Consider the following 25,298-nt stretch of genomic DNA (forward strand, 5'->3'; position numbering starts at 1 on the left):
GGCATGATGACTTCCCGCGTCCTGGTTGTTATGCCCCTCTTTATGATGCCCAGCATCCTGTTGGCTTTTTTCGAGGCTGCTGCGCACTGTGCAGATGGCTTCAGTGATGCATCCACCAGCACACCCAAGTCTCTCTCAAGACTGCTGTCTCCCAACAATGCCCCCCCCCAATTTGTAGTTGAACAACGGGTTCTTTTTCCCTATATGCATGACCTTGCATTTTTCCACGTTAAAGCGCATTTGCCATTTGTTTGCCCAGTCTTCCAGCTTGTCCAGGTCACTTTGCAGGTCCTCACACTCCTCCCTGGACCTAACTCTGCCGCACAGTTTGGTATCGTCTTGACTGATGGGTGACGGCACCGACGGAGCCCCGGTACGGACAATTTTAGAGTGATTGCACTCTAAGAACTTGGAAAGTTCTAGTAGGCCGCACCGCGCACGCGCGAGTGCCTTCCCGCCCGACAGAGGCGCGCGGTCCCCAGTTTCTTAGTTTCCGCGGAGCTAAGAAGTCGCACTTTTCAACTTTTTTTTTTTTTTTTTTTTTTCGAGCGTGCACACAAAATGGTCGTGTGATCGCAGCGCTCCTCTTACCTGGGCAACCGTTGAATAAATAAAGATTTCCTTTTAAACTGTTTTCGGCTGAAAACATCGGAGAGGACAGCGGGAGCATGGCGAGCACCCGACAGAGTAAGAGTAAAACCGGAGGGGCTGTGAAAAGGCAGAAGCAGGATCAAATTACCCCGAGTAAGGTTCCACTTCCTGCTGATGTATCAGAGGAGTTAAGCAAAGCTGAAGTTATGGGGGAACTGAGGCAAATCAAACAAATGCTGACAGAGACTGTGAGTAATATGGCAGAACTGAAGGAAGAAATCCTGAATATACACAGACAAATGGAAGTAGCTAATAAAAGAACAACAGAGTTAGAAGTTAAAATGGAGAAGGAAAAAGATGCAAAAATGACAGTTTGGAAATAATTCAATTGAAAAGTCAGCTGGAAGATTACGAAAACCGTGGAAGAAGAAAGAATATAAAACTTTTTGGAATACAGGAAAATTTGGAAGGGAAAAATGCAATACAGTTTTTAGAAAATTTAATTCCTAGATTATTGCAGTTGGATTTCAAACAGCCTTTGGAAATAGAACGGGCGCACAGGATTCCAATAAAGAGTCTGGAAAATCAAGGGAGACCAAGACCATTAATATTCAAGATGTTAAGATACCAGCAAGCAATAGAAAAGATAAAAACTTAAACTATAAAGGATCCAAAATATGGTTTTTACCAGACTTTGCTAAAAATACAGCAAATATTAGGAAGAAATTCCTTGAGCTGAGATCTCAATTAAAGGAAAAAGGATATAAGTATGGGTTATATTACCCAGCAAAAATGAGGGTATCTTGTGGGGATAAATCTTTGTATTTTGTTGACCCGGAAAAACTAAAGACCTTTCTTTCAAAATCAGAACCTATGTCATTTTAGCACAATGGGTGTTGAAATGAAGGGATAAATACTAAGACTGGATTGGTGGATATTGAACAAAAAATTAAATATAAAGAACTATGGGACTTTTGTTTGTTGGAAAAAGAAGAATATGCAACAAAGAACAGGAAATAAAAATGAACAAGTGAAAAAGAAAATAAAAGAATGTAAAGAAGAAAGTAGAAAGAAGGATAGACTGGAAAAACTTGAAGTGAAGTTATTAGACTGAACTTTTAGGAGACTGAAAGATGGATGGTTGGAGTAAAGAATGAACAAGAAGGATTAAAGGACTGGTCAAATTAACACAAAAGGAAAAGTGAAGACTGAATAGGAAAATAAATAGATGTGAAGAAGAAGAAAGCAGGACTGATAGACTAAAAGGATATTATAAAAAGAAAAATGAATGACAATTGGCAGTCAAAAGTCTTTAAGAGTGGATGGATGGAGATAAGAAATAAATATGAAAGTTCAGTTTATTTAATAAGTCAGAAAAGGAGAAAGTAAAGAATGAAAGGACAATAAGGAAAAGATTGCAGAATGGACTAATGATAGAAAGGACAAGTTATATGATATTTAAATGCAAGTAAAGGAAAGGAAAATGAATAATATAAAAGAAAGATACATAAGAATTTATTGGTAGCTGAAGGAATGTAAAGATTGATGTTGTGATAATATAGTTTTAAAAAGATTGGATTTAATTTGGAGAAGAGGAAATATAAAAAGGGGGGAAAAAAAATTTTCAATTTTATAAGTTTTTATCCCCTATTTGTATTTAAACATTTGTATTTCATTTTCAAAATAATTTTTTTTTTTTTTTAAATAGAAATATATGAAGAGATGAATATTTGCTGATGGATATTTAAAGGAGGATAGGAGAAGATGGATTAGATAATAAAAGATATAGGAAAATGATACTTTTTATTAAATATATGACTATGATAGAATTTTCTTGAATGAAATAAAATGTTGGGGGAATGAATTAGAGATTGGTGAAATGATAAAAATGCATTAATGGAATGTTAGGAAATAAATATGGTTATGTGACTAAAGGTTAAATAATAGATAGAGAAATTAATTACTTTAAAATGGAAAAAAAAAAAAGAAAAAAGGTTTTATGACTAGAAGAGAGATATAATTAGATATATTGTGGAGAGGTAGTGAGTTTGTCTCAATAAAGGAATAAAGGGGTTATTAATAAATATTGGTTGCCTGGGGGGAGAGGGGAAGTTAGGATTACTGTCCAATGTGTGTCCTTAAGCAGTCATTATATTGGGGAGGGAGGGGTGGGAAGAAGGTGGGTATTAAACATAGAAATAAACGGCAGATAAGGGCCCACGGCCCATCTAGTCTGCCCACCTTAATGTCCCTCCCCTACCTTTGCCCTGTGAATAGATCCCATGTGCCGATCCCATTTGGCCTTAAAATCAGGCACGCTGCTGGCCTCAATCACCTGTAGTGGAAGACTATTCCAGCGATCAACCACTCTTTCAGTGAAAAATAATTTCCTGGTGTCACCTCGTAGTTTCCCGCCCCTGATTTTCAACGGATGCCCTCTTGTTGTCGTGGGACCCTTGAAAAAGAAGATATCTTCCTCCGCCTCGATGCAGGCCCGTAAGATACTTGAACGTCTCGATCATGTCCCCCCTCTCTCTGCGCTCCTCGAGCGAGTATAGCTGTAATTTGTCAAGCCGTTTTTCGTATGGTAGATCCTTGAGTCCCGAGACCATCCGGGTGGCCATTCTTTGCACCGACTCCAGTCTCAGCACATCCTTGCGATAATGCGGCCTCCAGAATTGCACACAGTATTCCAGGTGGGGCTTCACCATGGATCTATACAATGGCATAATGACTTCCGCCTTACGACTGACGAAACCCCTTCGTATGCAGCCCATGATTTGTCTTGCCTTGGACGAAGCCTGCTCCACTTGATTGGCAGACTTCATGTCCTCACTGACGATTACCCCCAAGTCTCGTTCTGCTACCGTTTTTGCTAGGATCTCGCCATTAAGGGTATAAGACTTGCATGGATTCTGGCTGCCCAGGTGCATAACTTTGCATTTTTTGGCATTGAAGTTGAGTTGCCATGTCCTAGACCATCGCTCCAGTAGGAGTAGGTCGTGCATCATGTTGTCGGGCACTGAATCTTCGTCTGTTGTGCATTTGCCCACTACATTACTCAGTTTGGCGTCATCGGCGAATAATGTTATTTTACCTCGAAGCCCTTCTGCCAAGTCTCTTATAAAGATGTTGAATAGGATTGGGCCCAAGACTGAGCCCTGTGGTACTCCACTAATCACCTCCGTCATTTCGGAGGGGGTGCCGTTCACCACCACCCTTTGGAGCCTACTTCCAAGCCAGCTCCCAACCCATTTCGTCAATGTGTTACCTAATCCTATAGAACTCATCTTGCTCAGTAACCTGCGGTGTGGTACGCTATCGAATGCTTTGCTAAAGTCCAGGTACACGATGTCCAGCGACTCCCCAATATCCAGCTTCCCCGTTACCCAGTCAAAGAAGCTGATCAGGTTGGATTGGCAGGATCTCCCCTTAGTAAATCCATGTTGTCGGGGATCCCGTAGATTCTCCTCATCCAGGATCTTATCTAATTGGTGTTTGATTAGAGTTTCCATTAGTTTGCTCACTATCGATGTTAGACTCACTGGTCTGTAGTTTGATGTCTCCATCTTTGAGCCTTTCTTGTGGAGTGGAATGACGTTAGCCGTCCTCCAGTCCAACGGGACGCTGCCTGTACTAAGGGAGAGGTTGAAGAGCGCGGACAGTAGCTCCGCCAAGACATCACTCAGCTCCCTAAGCACCCTGGGGTGCAGGTTGTCCGGCCCCATTGCTTTGTTAACCTTGAGCTTTGACAGCTTACCGTAGACACTGCTGGGCGTAAACTCAAAGTTAGTAAACGGGTCAACTGAGCCAACCCTTGTCTGTAGCTGAGGGCCGAGCCCTGGCGCTTCTCGGGTGAAGACTGAGCAGAAGTATTCATTTAATAGTTGGGCTTTTTCTGAATTCCTTTTCCACATAGTCTCCGTCTGGTTTCCTAAGACGTACAAACCCGCCTGAGTTTTTTCTTCTATCACTGATATACCTGAAGAAGGATTTATCTCCCTTCTGGATGTTCTTTGCTAGAGACTCCTCAATGAGGAATTTAGCCTCCCTGACTGCTGTTTTGACGGCTTTTGATTTGGCCAGGTAGTCTGCTCTAGAGTCCTGCTTCCCTGATTGTTTGTAAGAGATGATTGCTTTTTTCTTCTCCTTGATCAGGTCTGAGATCTCCGCAGTAAACCACTGTGGCTTCTTGTTCCTTCGCCGTTTACTTACTGATTTTACATAGCGGTTTGTTGCTTCTTGTATGGTTGCTTTCAAAGTCGACCACATGTCTTCCACGTTATCGGTTTCTTCTTGGCTTTGTAGCGCCTGGTGAACGAAGTCTCCCATTTCTTTGAAATTTGTGTCCTTGAATTTGAGGACTTTGGTTAGTGTAGTAGATTTAGTGAAACCTTTCCTGATATTGAACCATACCATGTTGTGATCACTGGAGGCCAATGTGTCGCCCACCGAGACCTCTGTGACACTTTCTCCATTGGTAAGTATCAGGTCCAGTATTGCCTGATCCCTTGTCGGTTCCAACACCAGTTGCCTGAGGCTTGCTCCTTTCATAGAGTTTAATAGCCTCCTGCTGCTGCCGGAAGCAGAGGTAAGTGTAACCCAGTCCACATCAGGCATGTTGAAGTCACCTAGCAATACTGTGTCCCCACGCAAGGTGATATTTTCTATATCTTCGATTATTTCCATATCCAGGTCATCCTGTTGTCTTGGGGGTCTGTAAATTACGCCAAGATACAAGCATTTGTTCTTCCCTCTGGCCAAATTAACCCAAAGGGATTCCCCAGTATACTGGACATCTGGGATTCTCGTGACCTTAATGTCATCTTTAGTATATAATGCTACACCCCCTCCCTTCCTACCCTCTCTGTCCCGGCGAAGCAAGTTGTAACCCGGTATGACCATGTCCCACCCGTGGGAGTCTGTGAGCCAGGTTTCGGATATCACCACCACATCCAGGTCGGCATTCCTTATTTCTGTTTCCAATTTCCAGGATCTTGTTTCCTAAACTGTGTGCGTTGACGTACATAGCCCTCCATGTTATATTTTTGTTATGTCTCAGTGGGGATATTCCTGTTTGAGCTATTTGAACACCTTTAGCATTGTTTGTGTTATTTGTGCTTTCCTGAGGCTCAGAACCACAATGTGTACTCCCCATATACCCAGAACTACAGTGTGTACTCCCCCTAGACCCGGAATTACAATGTGACCCATAAATATGATGTGACCCTACTCCCGACTCAAAAGTGTGTGCACTCACCCCTGACCCAGAATTTCGGTGTCTACTTTCCTCAGCCTCATAAATGTATTGGCATTTTAGTTCGCCTGGTATGTTGTTTGTGCCTGTACCCTCCCCCGACTTACCTAGTTTAAAGCCCTGTGGAGTAGGCGGGCTAGGCGGTGTCCAAGGACATTCTTCCCTCTTCTGGTTAGGTGTAGCCCGTCGTGTCCCTGTAGTCCTTGCAATGCTTCTCCATGGTGCAGAAACCCGAAGTTCATCTCCTTGCACCATCCTCGCAGCCAGTCGTTCGCCCTTTGTATTCGATCCTCTCTGGCTCTGCCCTTGCCCCTCACTGGGAGAATCGAGGAGAAGACTACCTGCGCATCCATCCTCCTCAGCTTCTCCCCCAGGGCCCTGAAGTCTTCAGGTATGCTGTCCGGGCTGCTCCTTGCGGTGTCGTTGGTTCCGACGTGGATTAGAACCATGGGGAAGTGGTCTCGGGGCTTGATGAGTCTGTCAATGCAAGCAGTGACATCCCGGATCCTGGCCCCTGGCAAACAGCAGACCTCTCTTGATTGTAGGTCTGGTCTGCAGATTGGTCCCTCGGTGCCCCTCAGCAGCGAATCTCCGATGACCACCACTCTGCGCTTCTTAGGGGTGGGCTGTACTGTTGATATTACTATAACATAGTAACATAGTAACATAGTAGATGACGGCAGATAAAGACCCGAATGGTCCATCCAGTCTGCCCAACCTGATTCAATTTAAATTTTTTTTTTTTTTTTTTCTTCTTAGCTATTTCTGGGCGAGAATCCAAAGCTTTTACCGGTACTGTGCTTGGGTTCCAACTGCCGAAATCTCTGTTAAGACTTACTCCAGCCCATCTACACCCTCCCAGCCATTGAAGCCCTCCCCTGCCCATCCTCCTCCAAACGGCCATGCACAGACACAGACCGTACAAGTCTGCCCAGTAACTGGCCTAGTTCAATCTTTAATATTATTTTCTGATTCTAAATCTTCTGTGTTCATCCCACGCTTCTTTGAACTCAGTCACAGTTTTACTCTCCACCACCTCTCTCGGGAGCGCATTCCAGGCATCCATCACCCTCTCCGTAAAGTAGAATTTCCTAACATTGCCCCTGAATCTACCACCCCTCAACCTCAAATTATGTCCTCTGGTTTTACCATTTTCCTTTCTCTGGAAAAGATTTTGTTCTACGTTAATACCCTTTAAGTATTTGAACGTCTGAATCATATCTCCCCTGTCTCTCCTTTCCTCTAGGGTATACATATTCAGGGCTTCCAGTCTCTCCTCATACGTCTTCTGGCGCAAGCCTCCTATCATTTTCGTCGCCCTCCTCTGGACCGCCTCAAGTCTTCTTACATCTTTCGCCAGATACGGTCTCCAAAACTGAACACAATACTCCAAGTGGGGCCTCACCAATGACCTGTACAGGGGCATCAACACCTTCTTCCTTCTACTGACTACGCCTCTCTTTATACAGCCCAGAATCCTTCTGGCAGCAGCCACTGCCTTGTCACACTGTTTTTTCGCCTTTAGATCTTCGGACACTATCACCCCAAGGTCCCTCTCCCCGTCCGTGCATATCAGCTTCTCTCCTCCCAGCATATACGGTTCCTTCCTATTATTAATCCCCAAATGCATTACTCTGCATTTCTTTGCATTGAATTTTAGTTGCCAGGCATTAGACCATTCCTCTAACTTTTGCAGATCCTTTTTCATATTTTCCACTCCCTCTTCGGTGTCTACTCTGTTACAAATCTTGGTATCATCTGCAAAAAGGCACACTTTTCCTTCTAACCCTTCAGCAATGTCACTTACATACATATTGAACAGGATTGGCCCCAGCACCGAACCCTGAGGGACTCCACTAGTCACCTTTCCTTCCTTCGAGCGACTTCCATTAACCACCACCCTCTGGCGTCTATCCGATAGCCAGTTTCTGACCCAGTTCACCACTTTGGGTCCTAACTTCAGCCCTTCAAGTTTGTTCAACAGCCTCCTATGAGGAACTGTATCAAAGGCTTTGCTGAAATCCAAGTAAATTACATCTAGCATATGTCCTCGATCCAGCTCTCTGGTCACCCAATCAAAAAATTCAATCAGGTTCGTTTGGCACGATTTACCTTTTGTAAAGCCATGTTGCCTCGGATCCTGTAACCCATTAGATTCAAGAAAATATACTATCCTTTCTTTCAGCAACACTTCCATTATTTTTCCAACAACTGAAGTGAGGCTCACCGGCCTGTAGTTTCCTGCTTCATCCTTGTGACCACTTTTATGAATAGGGACCACATCCGCTCTCCTCCAATCCCCAGGAATCACTCCCGTCTCCAGAGATTTGTTGAACAAGTCTTTAATAGGACTCGCCAGAACCTCTCTGAGTTCCCTTAGTATCCTGGGATGGATCCCGTCTGGTCCCATCGCTTTGTCCACCTTCAGTTTTTCAAGTTGCTCATAAACACCCTCCTCCGTGAACGGCGCAGAATCTACTCCATTTTCTCGTGTAACTTTGCCAGGACAATCTCGGTCCTTCTCCAGGATTTTCTTCTGTGAACACAGAACAGAAGTATTTGTTTAGCACATTTGCTTTCTCCTCATCACTCTCCACATATTTGTTCCCAGCATCTTTTAGCCTAGCAATTCCATTTTTTATCTTCCTCCTTTCACTAATATATCTGAAAAAATTTTTATCTCCCTTTTTTACATTTTTAGCCATTTGTTCTTCCGCCTGTGCCTTCGCCAAACGTATCTCTCTCTTGGCTTCTTTCAAGTTTCACCCTGTAGTCCTTTCTGCTCTCCTCTTCTTGGGTTTTTTTATATTTCATGAACGCCAACTCTTTCGCCTTTATTTTCTCAACCACTAGGTTGGAGAACCATATCGGCTTCCTTTTTCTCTTGTTTTTATTGATTTTCTTCACATAAAGGTCCGTACTAGGATGATTAAGGAAAAGATTAATAAGGGATTGGGTAATTTGGAGGTAAGAATGTGTGCCATGGGGAGAAGTTTTTTAGATCTTAGTTATGGAAGAAGGGAAGAGGAAGATTATGATAAGGAGTATAAAATATATTATGTCTTTTAAGATATTTTCTATTAATGTCAATGGCCTGAATCATGTAATCAAAAGGAAAAAGGTATTATCATTTTTAAAGAAGTAAAACGCGGATGTTTATTGTCTGCAGGAGACCCATCTTAATATAAAGGAATCACAGAAACTAACAGGTGGGTGGGTGAAAGAATGTTTTTTTGCTCCAGCAGAGGGTAAAATAGCAGGAGTAGCAGTTCTTATAAATAAAAAGTGTATGGCCAATTTTAAGATAGTAAATTCGGACCCACATGGAAGATGGCTACATGTTGATATAAGTATGGGAAATAATGCCCTGACGTTGTTCAATATATATGCCCCTAATTCGAATCAATCAGAATTCTTTAAAAAATTGCAGAGTATGTTGTTACCACTGGCTGCTTCTAATTTAGTGGTGGCTGGAGATTTTAATGCTGTAATGGATCCATTAATGGATAAAAAACCAGGTAAAAGTATAAAATCTTTAGGTTTAGATAATTTGGTTCAATCATGTGATTTGAAGGATATATGGCGTATTCTTCATTTTAATGATCAGGAATTTTCATTTTGTTCACAGGTTCATAAATCATTTTCAAGAATAGATTATATTTTTATTTCATCACATAAGGTGCAGCAAGTGATTAAGGCTTCCATTGATCCCATTATCATTTCGGATCATGCGGAAGTATGGATAGATTTACAATTAGATCAATTAGAAAATAGAAGACCTCTTTGGAGATTTGATAATGCATTGCTTGTGGATGAAAAATTTTTGGAAAATTTTAAAACACAAATTAGTGATTTCTTTCAAATTAATTTAGTGGAAGATACATCTATTGAAAATGTATGGGACGCTTTTAAAACGACTATGAGAGGTCATATTATATCATATTCGGCTTTTATTAGGAAACAGATTAAAAAACAGTATATAGAGTTAGAAAAAGAAATTAAAATACTAGAAACTAAATTGGTAAGCAAATGGGAACATGATGTATTACAAGCTCTTTTGAAAGCAAAAGGTAAATATAACGAATTAGCTTCAAAAATGATAAGAAGAGATTTGTTTTCCAAACAGACAATGTATTAAGGAAATTCTAATAAGGCGGGAAGATTATTGGCAAATTATCTTAAAGCAAAAAAAAAAGAAGAACTAACATTAATGGGATAAAAGATGATAATGGTATAATAACCAATCAAACGGATATAATTTTAAAGCAATTTCTAAAATTTTATAAGGACCTGTATTCTTCCGAGCCTTATTTGGAGAGGCAAAAAGATGGTAAAAATTTTTTAGATTTAATTATTGGACCTAAAGTTCCTGATCATATAAAACGGAGTTTAGATGAACCTATATCATTAAAAGAATTAGAAACAGCATTGAGATCTCTTAGAGTTGGATCCGCTCCAGGTGGTGATGGTTATACAGTAGAATTTTATAAAACATTTCAAAATGTCCTTTCCCCATATTTACTAAATTTATATCAGACACAACTTATAAAAGGTGATATTAAAGGTACTATGGCTGAATCAATAGTAATTGTTTTGCCTAAGCCAAATAAAGATCCTACTTTGGTTTCAAACTACAGGCCTATATCTTTAATAAATGTGGATAATAAACTATTGGCTAAAATTTTGGCTTTGAGATTAGCCAAAGCTCTCCCACATATTATAGACACGCATCAGACGGGTTTCGTTGCTAAAAGACATTCCTCTAATAACTCTAGATTATTGTTTCATATGTTAAATTTATTTTAAAAAAATGGATGAACCGGCTTTTACAGTTTCCTTGGATGCAGAAAAAGCGTTTGATAGGGTAGAATGGAATTTTATGTATCAGGCTTTAGAATGGTTTGGTATAGGTTCTGGATTTATACAAATGGTAAAAACATTGTATAGCTTCCCGATTGCAAGATTAAATATTAATAATATGATATCTGATGATTTTCATTTGCAGAGGGGAGTTAGACAAGGTTGTCCTTTATCTCCTTTGTTATTTGATGTTGTATTAGAACCCTTATTGTTAGCAATACAGCAAGCAAGGGGGATACAGGGTATTCCATATTCTGATATGGAATATAAAATTTCGGCTTATGCGGATGATATTTTACTTTATTTGAGGAATCCAGAGTCTACCTTATCTTGTCTATTGGAATTAATTGATATGTTTGGCAAATTTTCAGGTTATAAAATTAATTGGAGTAAGTCTGAACTTATACCTTTAAATGTTCATTGTGTAAAAGGATTATTTGACGCTTTTCCGTTCATATGGAAAGAAGGATTTAAATATCTTGGCATTCAAGTTAAAAATACAATTAAAGATACAGTAAAAGAAAATAAAAAATTTGTATTGAAAAGAGTTACAGAGTTATGTGAGCAATGGAATCCGTTACATCTTTCTTGGTGGGGGAGAGTTCAAACTATTAAAATGATGATCTTGCCTGTAGTTTGCTACCAAATGAGTATGATACCTATTTATTTTCAGGGGTCCTTTTATAAAAAGCTTAATAGCATTTTAACGAAATTTCTTTGGCTTGGTAAAACGCATAGAATAGCTTTGGTATCTTTGCAAAAATCAATTAAGGAGGGAGGGGTAAATTTTCCAAATTTTTATAGGTACCATGAAGCCTATATTTTACGTCAGGGTATGTATTGGATCCTCCCAGAACTGATAGATAATGCACCGGATTGGTTATATTTGGAATGGTGCCTTATGTTTCCCCTAAATTTAGTTCATCTTCCAAGTATCAACATGCCTAGAAGATACAGAGAAAATAAGATATTAATGGATACTTGGAAAACGTTGAGGTTTATTAGTAAATTAACACCTGTCCCAATAAACAAGTCAACTAATCAGTCTTTATGGATAAACTCCAAGATTAAAATTGGCGGAGCTCAAATCCTTTGGAAGGAATGGATTATTGCAGGCATTAGATCTCTGAATGATGTTATTTCGGAAGGTAAACTGCTGGAATTTTCATAGATTTGGTCTTAGTAAAACACAAAGTTTTAAATGGTTGCAATTGAAGCAGGCCATTCAGGTTGGGTTCCCTGAATGGAAAACATTGAATAATCAATATAGTTTAGAGTTCTTATGTTTTCAAGCAGACTTCCTAGGGCATCAAGCTGCATTGTGGTATAAATTAATATCTGGATATTTGAATAAAAAACCAAAAAATGGTCTAAGAGAAATTTGGAGCATTGAGATTAAGCATCAAATTACTGCATCTCAATGGCCACTAATTTGGTCTTGGAGAATGAGATGTACAGTGTCAGCATCTATGAGACAAACTTGGTTCTTTTTATTACATAGAGCTTTTTGGACCCCTACACGTTTGCAAAAATTAGATAGTTCTAAGTCCAATAAATGCTGGCACTGTAATCTGGAACCTGGGACGTTGGATCATTTACTGTATCATTGTCCGTACATTAAAAGTTTTTGGAATGCAATTTGGCCACAAATTAATAAATTGATGGAAAATCATGTAGCAATATCATATGATACAGTGTTATTTGGAATGATGATGAGAAAAAAAAGTCAAATTTCACCAGAAAATAACAAGCTTTTACTAGTCATGACAGGGGTTGCCATTCAGCATATAACCAATAACTGGAAGAATCATAGTAACCTTAATTATACATTTTGGTGGAATACAATTTGTCATATATTCAAAATGGAAAGAGCAATAGCAATACAAAGAGGGACATATCCTAAATTTATAAAAATATGGGGGCCATTGACAAAGTATTGTACTGAATGAATAGTAGGATTTATCTTCTTCTTTTTCTTGTCTTCTTTATGGCACACATGGAGGGGGGGGTAGTGAAAATAATTTTACATAACATGTTATAATATAGTATACAATATGTATAAGGTGATTGGAAAGTACTTGAAGGGTGGGGGGTGGGAGAGGGGATAAAAAAATTTGTTCAGAATATTATGTAATAGATATAAAAGTGATATTGTGTATTCATTAGTTGTAACTCAATATTTTGTACACTTCATGTAAAATATGAAAATGAATAAAGAATTATAAAAAAAAATAAAAGATATTTTTCTGTCGCCTTCCCGCTCGCGAAATCTTTTTGGAAATTATATTTCCTTTTTTTCTTTTGTTATTTTCTTTTAAAAAAAAAAACAGTTTTTTTCTTTTTTCTTCATTTCGTCGGTTTTGCCCCGGCGGGGCCTACTGCCGCCATCGAGACCTCGGCCTTCGATTTGGCAGAAGCCGTTTTTCCTTTCATGCCTCCCCAGCCAGGTTTTAAAAAGTGCCAGCGGTGTGCACGGCCTATCTCTCTTACGGACCCGCACAATTGGTGCTTACAGTGCCTGGGTCCAGAACATCAGGCTTCTACCTGCACCCGCTGTGCCACTTTGAAAAAACGTACATTAAAAAACCGACAAATCCAACAACGTTTGCTTTTCGGTGCCGATATGTCTGACCCTGCGACATCGACACCGGCATCGGCACCACCTCAGTCGGCACCCACTTCGTCGACGCCGCAACACTCAGGTAAGCCGGCTAAGAAGCCATCTCCGTTGGAGCGTCCTCCGGTCTCAGTAGCAGCGAGTCCAATCCTGCGGACCTCGAGGCGCCCACGGAAGCGCTCCGCTCCTATTGAGGTGAGCCCCTCGACATCGGGTTCCTCATCCTCGGAGCGTAGAGCGGCACCACAGGTACCGCAGAAGAAAAAGGCGGTACCGGTGCCTTCGCTAGACGAGCGGATTGCTGCTGTGCTGCAAGTGCAACTTAAGGAGCAGTTGCAACAACTCCTTCCCGCACTTTTGACACCGAGCCTTCCAGTCCCGGTCCGGTCTGAGCCACCGGTACCGACAGTGGAGCGCCCTCCTTTATCGGCATCCACTTTGTCGGTACCGGTTCACACTGCTTCCTCGACTTCGATGCCAATCTTAGCACCGGAACCGAGAGCTCAACACCAGGCGGTGCAGACTTCGGTACCGACACAGCATGTCACATCTCCTAGTACCGTGTCTATGAGGTCGGGTAAGTCGGTGCGCAAAACCCGACATCTGGAACCCTCCACTCCGGAGTCTCGAGACCGTGGCTCTCAGATTCGGGACCCTGATTTGTGGGGTGACTCTGAAGAGCCCTTTCTGTCTGAGGGTGAGTGTTCCTCTGATGAAGAGGATCATCTTGTTGCTGATCCCTCTTCTAAGCAGGATTCCACATCTTTTACCTCTTTCTTAAAAGAGATGTGTGAATCACTTTCTATTCCCTTGGAGGCTGAGTCGAAGAAATCCAAGGCATTCCTTGATGCTCTGGACTTTGACCAGCCTCCAAGGGAATTTCTCAAACTTCCTCTCCATGACATCTTAAGAGAGACTTTTTATAAAAATTTAGAGACTCCCCTGACTGTACCGGGAGCTCCTCGTAAATTGGACTCCTTATACAAGGTTATCCCTATCCCTGGTTTTGACAAACCTCAGCTCCTGCATGAGTCTCTTTTGGTGGAATCCACACTTAAGAAATCAGCGGGAGCTAGTGTGTATGCCTCAGTCCCTCCTGGCAGAGAAGGAAAAGCCATGGACAAATTTGGCAAACGTTTATATCAGAATGCCATGTTAGCCAATAGGTCAGGGAACTACGCTTTTCATTTTTCATTTTATTTAAAGCACCTCATTCAAAACATGGCTGCTTTTGAAAAGTACCTCCCTGACCGCAAGAAATCTGCATTTCATGCCTGCTCTACTTCTCTTCTCCAGTTACGCAAGTTCCTAGTTCGGTCAATTTATGACACATTTGAATTGACTTCTAGGGCCAAGGCTATGTCTGTTGCCATGCGTCGGTTGGCATGGCTCAGAGTCTCAGAGCTCGATGTAAATCATCAGGACCGCCTAGCAAATGCTCCCTGCTTGGGTGATGAGCTCTTCGGAGAGTCCATGGATTCCACTACACAAAAGCTGTCTGCCCATGAGACTCGGTGGGATACTCTCCTGAAGACTAAGAAAAAGACTCCACCTGCTCGGCCTTTTCGCCAACAATCTGCCTACCAGCGCCGCTATGCTGCCCGTCCCTTGCCACCGGCTACTCAACAGCCTAGACGTCAGCGTCAGCAACAGCAACAACCACCTAGGCCAGCCCAGCAGCAACAGGTGAAGCCTCCTCCACCACAAAAGTCTACCCAACCCTTTTGACGTGGTTCTCCAAAGCATAGCCAGTATTCCACCATCTGCCAATCTCCCTCGACCCATAGGAGGACGTCTTTCTTGTTACACCAGCCGTTGGGAGAACATCACATCGGATCAGTGGGTCCTCAACATCATCCGCCACGGCTACTCTCTCAACTTTCAGACACGTCCTGCACAAAGTCTGCCAAGAGAGTCTGCTTTGAACACCTCTCAGTCTTCTCTCCTTCTTCAGGAGGTTCAATCCCTCCTCCTCCTGAACGCCATAGAGGAAGTTCCTCTAGATCAGAAGGGGCAGGGATTCTACTCCCGTTATTTTCTGGTCCCCAAAAAAACAGGGGATCTCAGACCCACCCTAGATCTTCGCGATCTCAACAAATGCTTGGTCAAGGAGAAATTCAAGATGCTTTCTCTGGCAACTCTTTATCCTCTTCTCCATCAAAGCGACTGGCTATGCTCCCTCGATCTCAAAAAGGCATACACTCACATTCCGGTCAATCTGGCCTCCAGACAGTACCTCCGCTTCATGATCAATCATTGTCATTACCAATACAAGGTGCTGCCCTTCGGTCTTGCCTCCTCTCCAAGAGTGTTCACCAAATGTCTGATTGTGGTGGCTGCCTTTCTACGCTCTCACCACCTTCAAGTCTTTCCTTATCTGGACGATTGGTTAATCAAGGCCAATTCATCTCAAACAGTGCTCCTGGCCACCAACCAAACCATCCTGTTTCTACAGCTTCTGGGGTTCGAGATCAATCTACCCAAATCTCATCTCATCCCCACTCAGAGACTTCAATTCATTGGAGCGGTGCTGGACACAGTCCTCATGAGAGCATTCCTGCCATCCAACCGTCTTCAAACTCTTCAATCTCTATGTCAGCAGGTGCTTCCACAACGTTCCATCTCTGCCAAGCAAATGATGATACTCTTGGGTCACATGGCCTCCACAGTTCATGTCACACCCCTCGCACGTCTTCACCTGCACACTCCTCAATGGACCCTAGCTACCCAGTGGTCCCAAGCGATGGATCCTTGCTCACAACACATATCTGTGACATCATCTCTTCGTCAGTCTCTACAATGGTGGTTGATATCCTCAAATCTTTCCAGAGGTCTTCTGTTTCATCTACCTCCTCATCAACTTGTCATCACCACCGACGCCTCCCCTTATGCCTGGGGAGCTCATTTGAACGAATTCCAAACTCAAGGACTTTGGACAGCCCAGGAAATGAAACATCACATCAATTTCCTGGAACTCAGAGCGATGTTTTATGCCCTCAAGGCCTTCCAACATCTTCTCTTTCCTCAGGTCCTCCTGCTGTGCACAGACAATCAAGTTGCGATGTACTACATCAACAAGCAGGGTGGGACAGGCTCTCGCCTCTTGTGCCAGGAAGCCCAGAAGATTTGGGCTTGGGCCACAGATCACCAACTATTCCTGAAAGCTATCTACATTCAGGGAGAACAGAATTTCTTAGCGGACAAGCTCAGCAGAATTCTCCAGCCTCACGAGTGGACACTCGATCCTTTAACTCTTCAGTCCATCTTCGCTCAGTGGGGCACTCCTCAGATAGACCTCTTTGCAGCTCCTCACAATCACCAGCTGCCCCTATTCTGCTCCAGACTCTACTCCCCTCACCGTCTGGCAGCGGATGCATTTCTCCTCGATTGGTCCAATCTGTTCCTGTACGCTTTCCCTCCTCTGCCTCTCATGTTACGAACCTTGTTCAAGCTCAAGAGGAAACGAGCCACCATGATTCTGATTGCTCCACGGTGGCCCAGGCAACATTGGTTCTCCCTTCTACTTCAACTCAGTTCCAGGGAGCCTTTCCTTCTTCCACTGTTTCCTTCTCTGCTTACGCAACATCAGGAGACCCTTTTGCATCCCAACCTTCCGTCTCTGCACCTGACAGCTTGGTTTCTCTCGGGCTGACTTCTCATGATACTCTTTTGTCTCAGCCCGTTCGTTCCATTCTGGATGCCTCCAGTAAACCGGCCACTCTGCATTGTTACCATCAGAAGTGGACACGGTTTTCTTCCTGGTGTCTTCTTCATCATCAAGATCCCACTTCCCTTGCAGTGGAGACCTTATTGGATTATCTTCTTTCTTTGTCTGACTCTGGCCTCAAGTCTACTTCCATCAGAGTCCACCTCAGTGCTATTGCTGCTTTTCATGAGCCAGTTCATGGAAAACTTCTCTCGGCTCATCCCTTGGTGTCCAGATTCATGCGGGGTCTTTTCAATGTGAAACCACCTCTCAAAGCCCCTCCGGTAATCTGGGATCTCAATGTGGTTCTTTCCGCCTTAATGAAGCCTCCTTTTGAACCTTTGGCTACCGCTCCTTTCAAGTTTCTCACTTGGAAGGTATTTTTCCTTATTGCTCTTACCTCTGCCAGGAGGGTCAGTGAGCTACATGCACTAGTTGCTGATCCACCTTATACAGTCTTTCATCATGACAAGGTGGTTCTGCGTACACATCCAAAGTTTCTCCCTAAGGTTGTCTCGGAATTCCATCTCAACCAATCCATTGTTCTGCCTGTCTTCTTTCCGAAACCTCACTCTCATTCTGGAGAACAAGCTCTGCATACTTTGGACTGTAAGCGGGCTCTGGCTTACTATTTAAAGCGTACTAAGCCCCACAGATCAGCTCCCCAACTCTTTCTGTCCTTTGATCCGAATAAATTGGGACGTCCTGTTTCTAAATGTACGTTGTCTAATTGGCTGGCAGCGTGCATTTCTTTCTGTTATGCTCAGACCGGACTGACACTGGAAGGTTCTGTCACGGCCCATAGAGTTCGAGCTATGGCAGCATCTGTGGCTTTCCTCCGCTCCACGCCTATTGAGGAAATCTGCAAGGCTGCTACTTGGTCCTCAGTTCATACTTTTACATCTCATTATTGTCTGGATGCTTTCTCCAGACGGGATGGACACTTCGGCCAATCTGTTTTGCAAAATTTGTTTTCCTAATGGCCAACCTTCCCACCATCCCTCTTTTTGTTAGCTTGGAGGTCACCCATCAGTCAAGAATATGCTGCCTGCTTGTCCTGGGATAAAGCACAGTTACTTACCGTAACAGGTGTTATCCAGGGACAGCAGACAGATATTCTTGCGTCCCACCCACCTCCCCGGGTTGGCTTCTTAGCTGGCTTATCCTAACTGGGGACCGCGCGCCTCTGTCAGGCAGGAAGGCACTCGCACGTGCGCGGTGCGGCCTACTAGAACTTTCCAAGTTCTTAGAGTGCAATCACTCTAAAATTGTCCGTACCGGGGCTCCGTCGGTGCCGTCACCCATCAGTCAAGAATATCTGCCTGCTGTCCCTGGATAACACCTGTTACGGTAAGTAACTGTGCTATATTGCTACACCTTAGGTTTTGGCCAGGTACTAGTGACCTGGATTGGCCACCGTGAGAATGGGCTACTGGGCTTGATGGACCATTGGTCTGGCCCAGTAAGGCTATTCTTATGTTAATAGAAACATGAAGGCAGATAAAGGCCAAATGGCCCATCCAGTCTGCCCATCTGCAGTAACCATTATCTCTTCGTCTCTCTAAGAGATCCTACATGCCTAGCCCAGGCCCTTTTGAATTCATACATTGTCTCTGTCTCTACCACCTCTTCCAGGAGACTGTTCCACGCATCTCCCACCCTTTCTGTAAAAAAGTATTTCCTTAGATTACTCCAGAGCCAATCACCTCTTCACTTCATCCTATGCCCTCTCATTGCAAAGTTTCCTTTCAAATGAAAGAGACTCGACTCATGTGCATTTACGGCATGTAGGTATTTAAACGTCTCTATCATATCTCCCCTCTCCCGCCTTTCCTCAAAAGTATACAGATTGAGATCTTTAAGTCTGTCCCCATATGCCTTATGATGAAGACCACACACCATTTTAGTAGCCTTCAGAATTGTACTTAATATTCTAAATGAGGTCTCACCAGAGTCTTATACCTCCTTCTTCCTACTAGCCATCCCTCTCTCCCTATGCATCCTAACATCCTTCTAGCTTTCTCTGTCACCTTTTGGCATACAATCACATCCAAAAAGACATTTGACCACAGCCCTACCCCACATGAATTTTGTCTCTTCTTCCCCAAGCTTGGCGCTGCATCTGGAGGGCCTCCGAGCGATGTGATGATGTCACGTCGCATCCACGCCTATTCAGAGGCCCTCCAGACGTGGCCCTGAACGCGGGTCCTTCCAAAATCTGGACAAACTGCTGGGTTTTGGAAAGAGGATGTGTCTGGGGTTTCCCAGACATCTGGTAACCCTATGTGCATGTGTTGCTTTGTTCTCTGGTTTCTGCACATAGAAGAGACACGAGATGCCTTCTGCTTGCTGTCAATGATTAATATGAGGCCATTTCTTCCTTTCTCAGTATTTTGTGTAGGATTGCTAAGTCTAGAAATGAGGAGTCCTGTAGCTTTGATTGTAACCACAGAAAGTTGCTCGATCAAGCTGAGTGTGGCTTTGGTTTGTTTTGTTTTGCAGGGAGTGTAAGCGCACCCAAGGCGTGTCCACGACAGACCTGGTGGGCAGAATGCTTCTCATGACCAAATCACATCACAGCAACATTGTGAGTTGGTCCCACCTTGCCCAGGCTGGAAGAGCTTGAGGCACTTGTTAGTCTCTTGCATGAGTTCAAGGATTTTTGATATGAACAGGTTCTAGGCAGACTAGCCTTAAGCAGTATAACCAGATGCACAGCGGTTCAGAGGGAGGCGATGAAAATAGTAGGGGGGTTTTGCCAAAAGACTTACGAGAAGAGACTGGAAGACCTGAACATGTATAATCTAGAGCAGTGTTCTTCAACCTTTCTACACCTATGGACCGGCGGAAATAAAATAATTATTTTGTGGACCGGCAAAGTACTAAGACTGAAATAAAAAACCCGTTTCTGCCTCGTCTCCGCGAGCTCAGTCCCCGCAAACCATGTGATACCATCTGCACAAGCCTCAGTTATGATTTTATATTGAACGTATTTTATTAAAGTATAAAAAGAAACAATATTCTGTACAATTCTCATTTTATAAACACAAATATACAGAGCAAGGATCAACAAAACCCCTGTCTCCCCTCCCCTTCACATATATCCCCTCTACTATCAAGAAAACTGAATAAGCCAAATTATTACAGAATGTATCATACTAACACAATACCGCAGTCACACATGACAGGAATAGTGTTAGGGGAGTGCAACTAGGGCAACTGCCCCCTGGTCAGAGAGAGCCCTAAGCCAGCTGGAAGCTAAAGAAGCACTGCCTGGGCTTTGCAGTCCCCAGTTATGTCTCCAGCAGGATATATATTTCAAATCTGATATATTCTAATGACTAAATAGAAATTATTTTTTTCTACCTTTTATTGTCTCTGGTTTCATCTTTTCATTCTCTTCCTTCCAGTGTCTACCCTGTCTCTTCAATCCAGCATCTGCACTCTCCCCCTTCCATATGGCATCTGCCTTCTTTCTATGTCCCTCTCCGCTTTACATCCAGGCTGTGCCCCCTCTCTCCTTTTTACATGATTCATTCCAGCTTCACTGCTCTCTTATTTTTATCTCTCCTACACCAGATCTAGCATCTTTGTCCCTCTCTCATTTCTCTGCTGACCCCCCTTTCCAGCATCAATCTCTCTCTACTTTCTCATTCCTCTGTCTCTCCCCTTTCCCTCATCTGATCTCTCCATTCCACCCTTACCCCTTCCCCTACTCTAATCTCCCTGCCAGCTGTTTCCTTCCTTTTTTCCTTCTACCTTTCCTCCTCCCCCTATCCAACAGTAACTCTCTTCCCATCCCTTTCCCTCCTCCCCTCCTAGCACCATCTCTCCTTCTACTTCCCTCCAGGTCCAGTAGCAGCTCTCCCTTTATCCAGCAGCTTCCCAGCCTCCAACAGTGGCTTCCTCCCCTTCCCTCCCTCCAGCTCTCAGTACTTGCTTGCAGCAGCAATTCACTTAGGCAGCCTTGAGTCCTTTGCTGCTTCTGAGGAAAGAGGAAGTTGCTCCCAAACTCCCGCGTGCACTGCACATTCGGGGGCCCCCCTCCCCCCCAAGCTGGCACAAACAGCATTGCACTGCAGGCCGTGCCGCCCAAGACGAGACGGAGGCCCCTACCCGCTGCCCTGCCGTCGAGTCACCACAAGTGAGCGGCCCGCCTACAGGAAAGCTCAGGGCCAGCGCCACACCACTCACTCACCCGTGGATGCTATCAACAACCCGGCGGCAGCCAGCAAACACAGCATGACCCCGCAGCCACATGGGCTCAACCAGCTGCACCCAGACTCATCCTCTCAACCGCTGGGTGCCTGCACACATCCCGCACATGGGCGGACTCTCGCTGCACAAGTGAGCTGTCGTAGAGGGAAGGCCCACACGTTGCCGATGGCCCCAATCCACACGCTGGCCCTGCGCACCACCTGGAGCGCAAGGCTGGGTGGAACAGCAGCCTGCTGCCAACACCACCGCAGTCGGGGAGGCCAAGACTGGTGCCGCACTGCTATACACCTGGGAGGAATTTTCCACGGACTGGCGGTTGAAGAACACTGCTCTAGAGGAGAGGAGGGACAGGGGTGATGTGATATAGAGGGCATGAATTGAGGTTGCAGGGTGGCAGACTTAGGAGTAATGTTAGGAAATTCTTTTTCATGGAGAGGGTGGTTGATGCCTGGAATGCCTTCCCAAAGGAGGTGGTGGAGAGGAAAAGTTTGGGATGAACACAGAGGATCTTTAATTAGAATATGAATGGTATAAATTGAATAACTAAGGCTGGTGCTGGGCAGACTTGCATGGTCTGTGTCCCGTTTATGGCAGTTCGGTTTAAGGTGGGCCCCACCAATTTGGTCTGAATCCCGCAAATGATGAGATGGTTTGGATAGGCTGGAGTGAGCTTCAAGAGCAACTCTAGTAGTTGGAACTGAAGGACAATATCGGACAGAAATAGCAATGAATAAAGACATTTAATCATGAGATTGTAATGTGTGAAATTATAGGGTACCCTGGATGGACCGTTCAGGACATTGGATAGATTTTGAGCCCATCAGGACAAACAGGGCAGAATACTTGAGTACCTGTATAAGATTCACGTAAACTGTTCTGAGCTCCCCTGGGAGAAGGGTATAGAAAACGGAAAAAGAAATCCTGAGCAGAGACCGTCTTTTTATAGCGCTGGGTATGCCTTTATCAGCGCTATAGAAATGTTAAATAGTAGTAGGATTTTGCAACTCCTTCTGTACATCTGAGCCCTGGTTAAGGTCTTTCAGAGAATCAGAGTTTACTTGGTGAATTCAGAGAAGGAATAAAAATAGCAATAACTCGTTCGGCACCCGGACCCGATGGTTTCACCCCAGAATTTTATAAAGTACTGTTTCCGCAACTTTGTGGCCCGTTGGAGGCCTATTATACCACTGCGTTGGAAGTGGGTACCTTCCCGGTTGGTGCTAATCAGGCCTATATTATGCTTATTCCGAAACCGGGCAAGCCGGAGACTGATATTGATTCTTATCGTCCCATCTCCTTAATCAATGTAGATATAAAAATATTGGATAAGGTATTGGCAAATCGCTTGGCTTCCCTGTTACCGCAGTTGATTGTCCCAGAATAGGTAGGTTTTGTGCGACAGAGGCATTTGGTTTTGAATGTCTGTCGCTTGCTGACTGCGATACACAGAGCCCAGGCTGCTCATACTGTGGGTATTTTGGTTAGTTTCAAGTTCAAGTTTCAAGTTTATTAAATTTTGATTTTACGCAATATCAAATATTTCAATGCGTATTACATAATTGTAATGTACAATAGAAACCAGGGATGACAAATACAAATACAAATAAGACAAAATACAGACTAATCATTATGTTCTATTAATACAAATTGAAACATGTAGGTAAAAGGTGGAAATACAATTTAAATAATTTATAATATTAATTAAAAAAAAAAAAAAAAGGAACAATTAAGGTTTGTACATAAGGGGTAGGGGTTAGCCTTGATGCTGCTAAAGCCTTTGATCTGGTTAACTGGTCCTACTTGTTCACAGTTCTCACTCACATGGGTATTACGGGCTGGTTTCAAGATATGGTTCGTTTGCTGTATCATGAACCCACTGCTTGTGTCCTGGTGAACGGCACACGAACGTCGCCTTTTTCCATTGAGCACGGGACGAGACAGGGTAGCCCTTTGTCTCCCTTGTTGTTTTTGCTTTACCTAGATCCATTTTTGCGCACAATTAAGAGGGATGATGAATTGAGTGGCCTCCTGGAAGGAGACAGTCAACTGCGTGTGTTAGCCTTTGCGGACGATATGATGCTGACTTTGGCGACTCCACAACCGTCTTTGTCCTGGGCTTTGGCACTTGTGGATGAGTTTAATATGTACTCGGGTTTAGTCCTTAATTATCAAAAATCAATGGTGCTACCACTTTCACCGGAAATCCCGGGATAATGGAGGGGACCCTTTCCTTTAAAATGGGCACCAGATCATCTTACTTATTTGGGAATTCAAATCCCAAGGGATCTTACGAAACTGTACCAACTGAATGTCTTGCCACTCATGTCCCTGACTAAACAGCGGTTGGGTCTCTGGAGGGAGTTTCCTCTTTCTCTGATGGGAAAAATAGCACTGTATAATATGGTTTTGGTGTCTCAGTGGCTTTATGTGTTTCAGATGCTTCCATTATTGCTACTTGTTAAACATGACAAAGAACTTGGTAGATGTTTGACTGCTTATCTGTGGAATGGGAGGAGGGCACGGTTGTCCTTATCAGTGTTAATGAAACCGAGAGACCAGGGGGGGCTGGGACCAGTGTTCCCTCTAAGCTGCGCTGGCGTGCGCTGGCGCACAAAATATTACATCCAGCGCACAAGTTTCACGTCACAGCGCACGGCGGGCAGGGCGGCGAGAGGAGAATCGGGCGAGTTGGCTCATAACTTGCTGGCGCCCGATATTTTTAGCGCACAGCGAAAAATATTTTGCTCACAACACCCGCCCGCTTAGAGGGAGCACTGGCTGGGACTGCATAGTATTCGGTTATTTTCCCAGGCTTGTCAGATGAGGCACCTGAATGATTGGTTCCGGGGAACCTGTCATTTTTCGGATACTCCATCTGAACTTACTCTTTGTGCCCCATATCATTTTAGCTATCTCTTGCATGCCCAACGCCTCCCTGGCTGCCCTGCTCCCTTGGGTGGTATTCTCTTCAAGCCTCTTCGACAGGTTTGGCGGAGATTATGTAACCATTTGCAGATCAGGCCTTCTGCCAAGGCTTATATGCCTTTTTGGGATAACATGGATTTCCCCCCGGGGACCTCCCGATTTCCTCAGTCGGTGTGGAAAAAGACTAACTTGCAATACTTATTTCAGGTGGTTAATTCTCAGGGCACCCTGCTTTCTTTTGCTACATTACAAACTTGAACATCACTGGCGCCCTTCTGATTGTTTGGCATACTCTCAGATGGCATCCTATGTGCAGTCTCTTCCGCGGGCCGGACTTACCAATCTCAGTCAGGAGGCTCTTTCTGAAGCGTTATGCCTTTCAGCTCAAACGCAGATACCTTTGAAGTATCATCACCGATTTCTCTGGGAGAGCCTGGGACATATACCTTATGAATTTTATGCAACTAAATGGTCTGTGTGATTACTGGAGATATTATTCAGAAAGATCTTAAGCGCACAGCCGGTATTACCACTCAGGTTACTTTAATTGAAATGAACTATAAGTTTTTTCTTAGACTTCATCGTTCGCCTGTTTATCTCCACCGAGTTAAATTTCTACAGACAGATGCTTGTTTAAAATGCACTCAACTTCATGCAACATTGGGTCACCAGTTTTGGGCCTGTCCACTGGTGCAGTACTTTTGGACTCAGTTACGTCGCCACAGTACATCTATGTGGCATCATGGCTATGTTAGTCGTCCCGACTTGCTTTTTACTTTAGAGGGTATATCCCGTGCATCTCCCAAGGGGTTTCGGGGTTTTCTGGAACGATAGTGCGTAAACTCAATAGTGTGTAAACTCATGGAAACACTAATTAAGTATAAATTAGATACGATCCTGAACGAGGGAAATCTCCGGGATCCCAGCCAACATGGATTCACCAAGGGTAGGTCATGTCAGTCCAATCTAATCAGCTTCTTTGACTGGGTAACAAGAAGACTGGACTCAGGAGAGTCCTTGGACGTCGTGTACCTGGACTTCAGCAAAGCGTTTGACAGCGTCCCACACCGCAGGCTGCTGAACAAGATGAAATCGATGGGATTAGGAGAGACTCTAACTGCATG

General features: G+C 43.8%; 1 protein-coding gene across 2 annotated transcripts in view; it reads left to right on the top strand.

The window, feature by feature from the left end:
* Positions 1-25,298, top strand: part of PCYT2 (phosphate cytidylyltransferase 2, ethanolamine) — a 65,576-nt gene that overhangs the window by 24,334 nt on the left and 15,944 nt on the right. For both annotated transcript variants that reach the window (XM_033961233.1, XM_033961234.1), the window contains one exon: positions 19,534-19,618. In XM_033961233.1, the coding sequence (XP_033817124.1) occupies positions 19,534-19,618 (85 nt within the window). The remainder of the gene's footprint in view (positions 1-19,533; positions 19,619-25,298) is intronic.

This window comes from Geotrypetes seraphini, chromosome 10, assembly GCF_902459505.1.
Source record: "Geotrypetes seraphini chromosome 10, aGeoSer1.1, whole genome shotgun sequence".
Classification (NCBI taxonomy): Eukaryota; Metazoa; Chordata; class Amphibia; order Gymnophiona; family Dermophiidae; genus Geotrypetes; species Geotrypetes seraphini.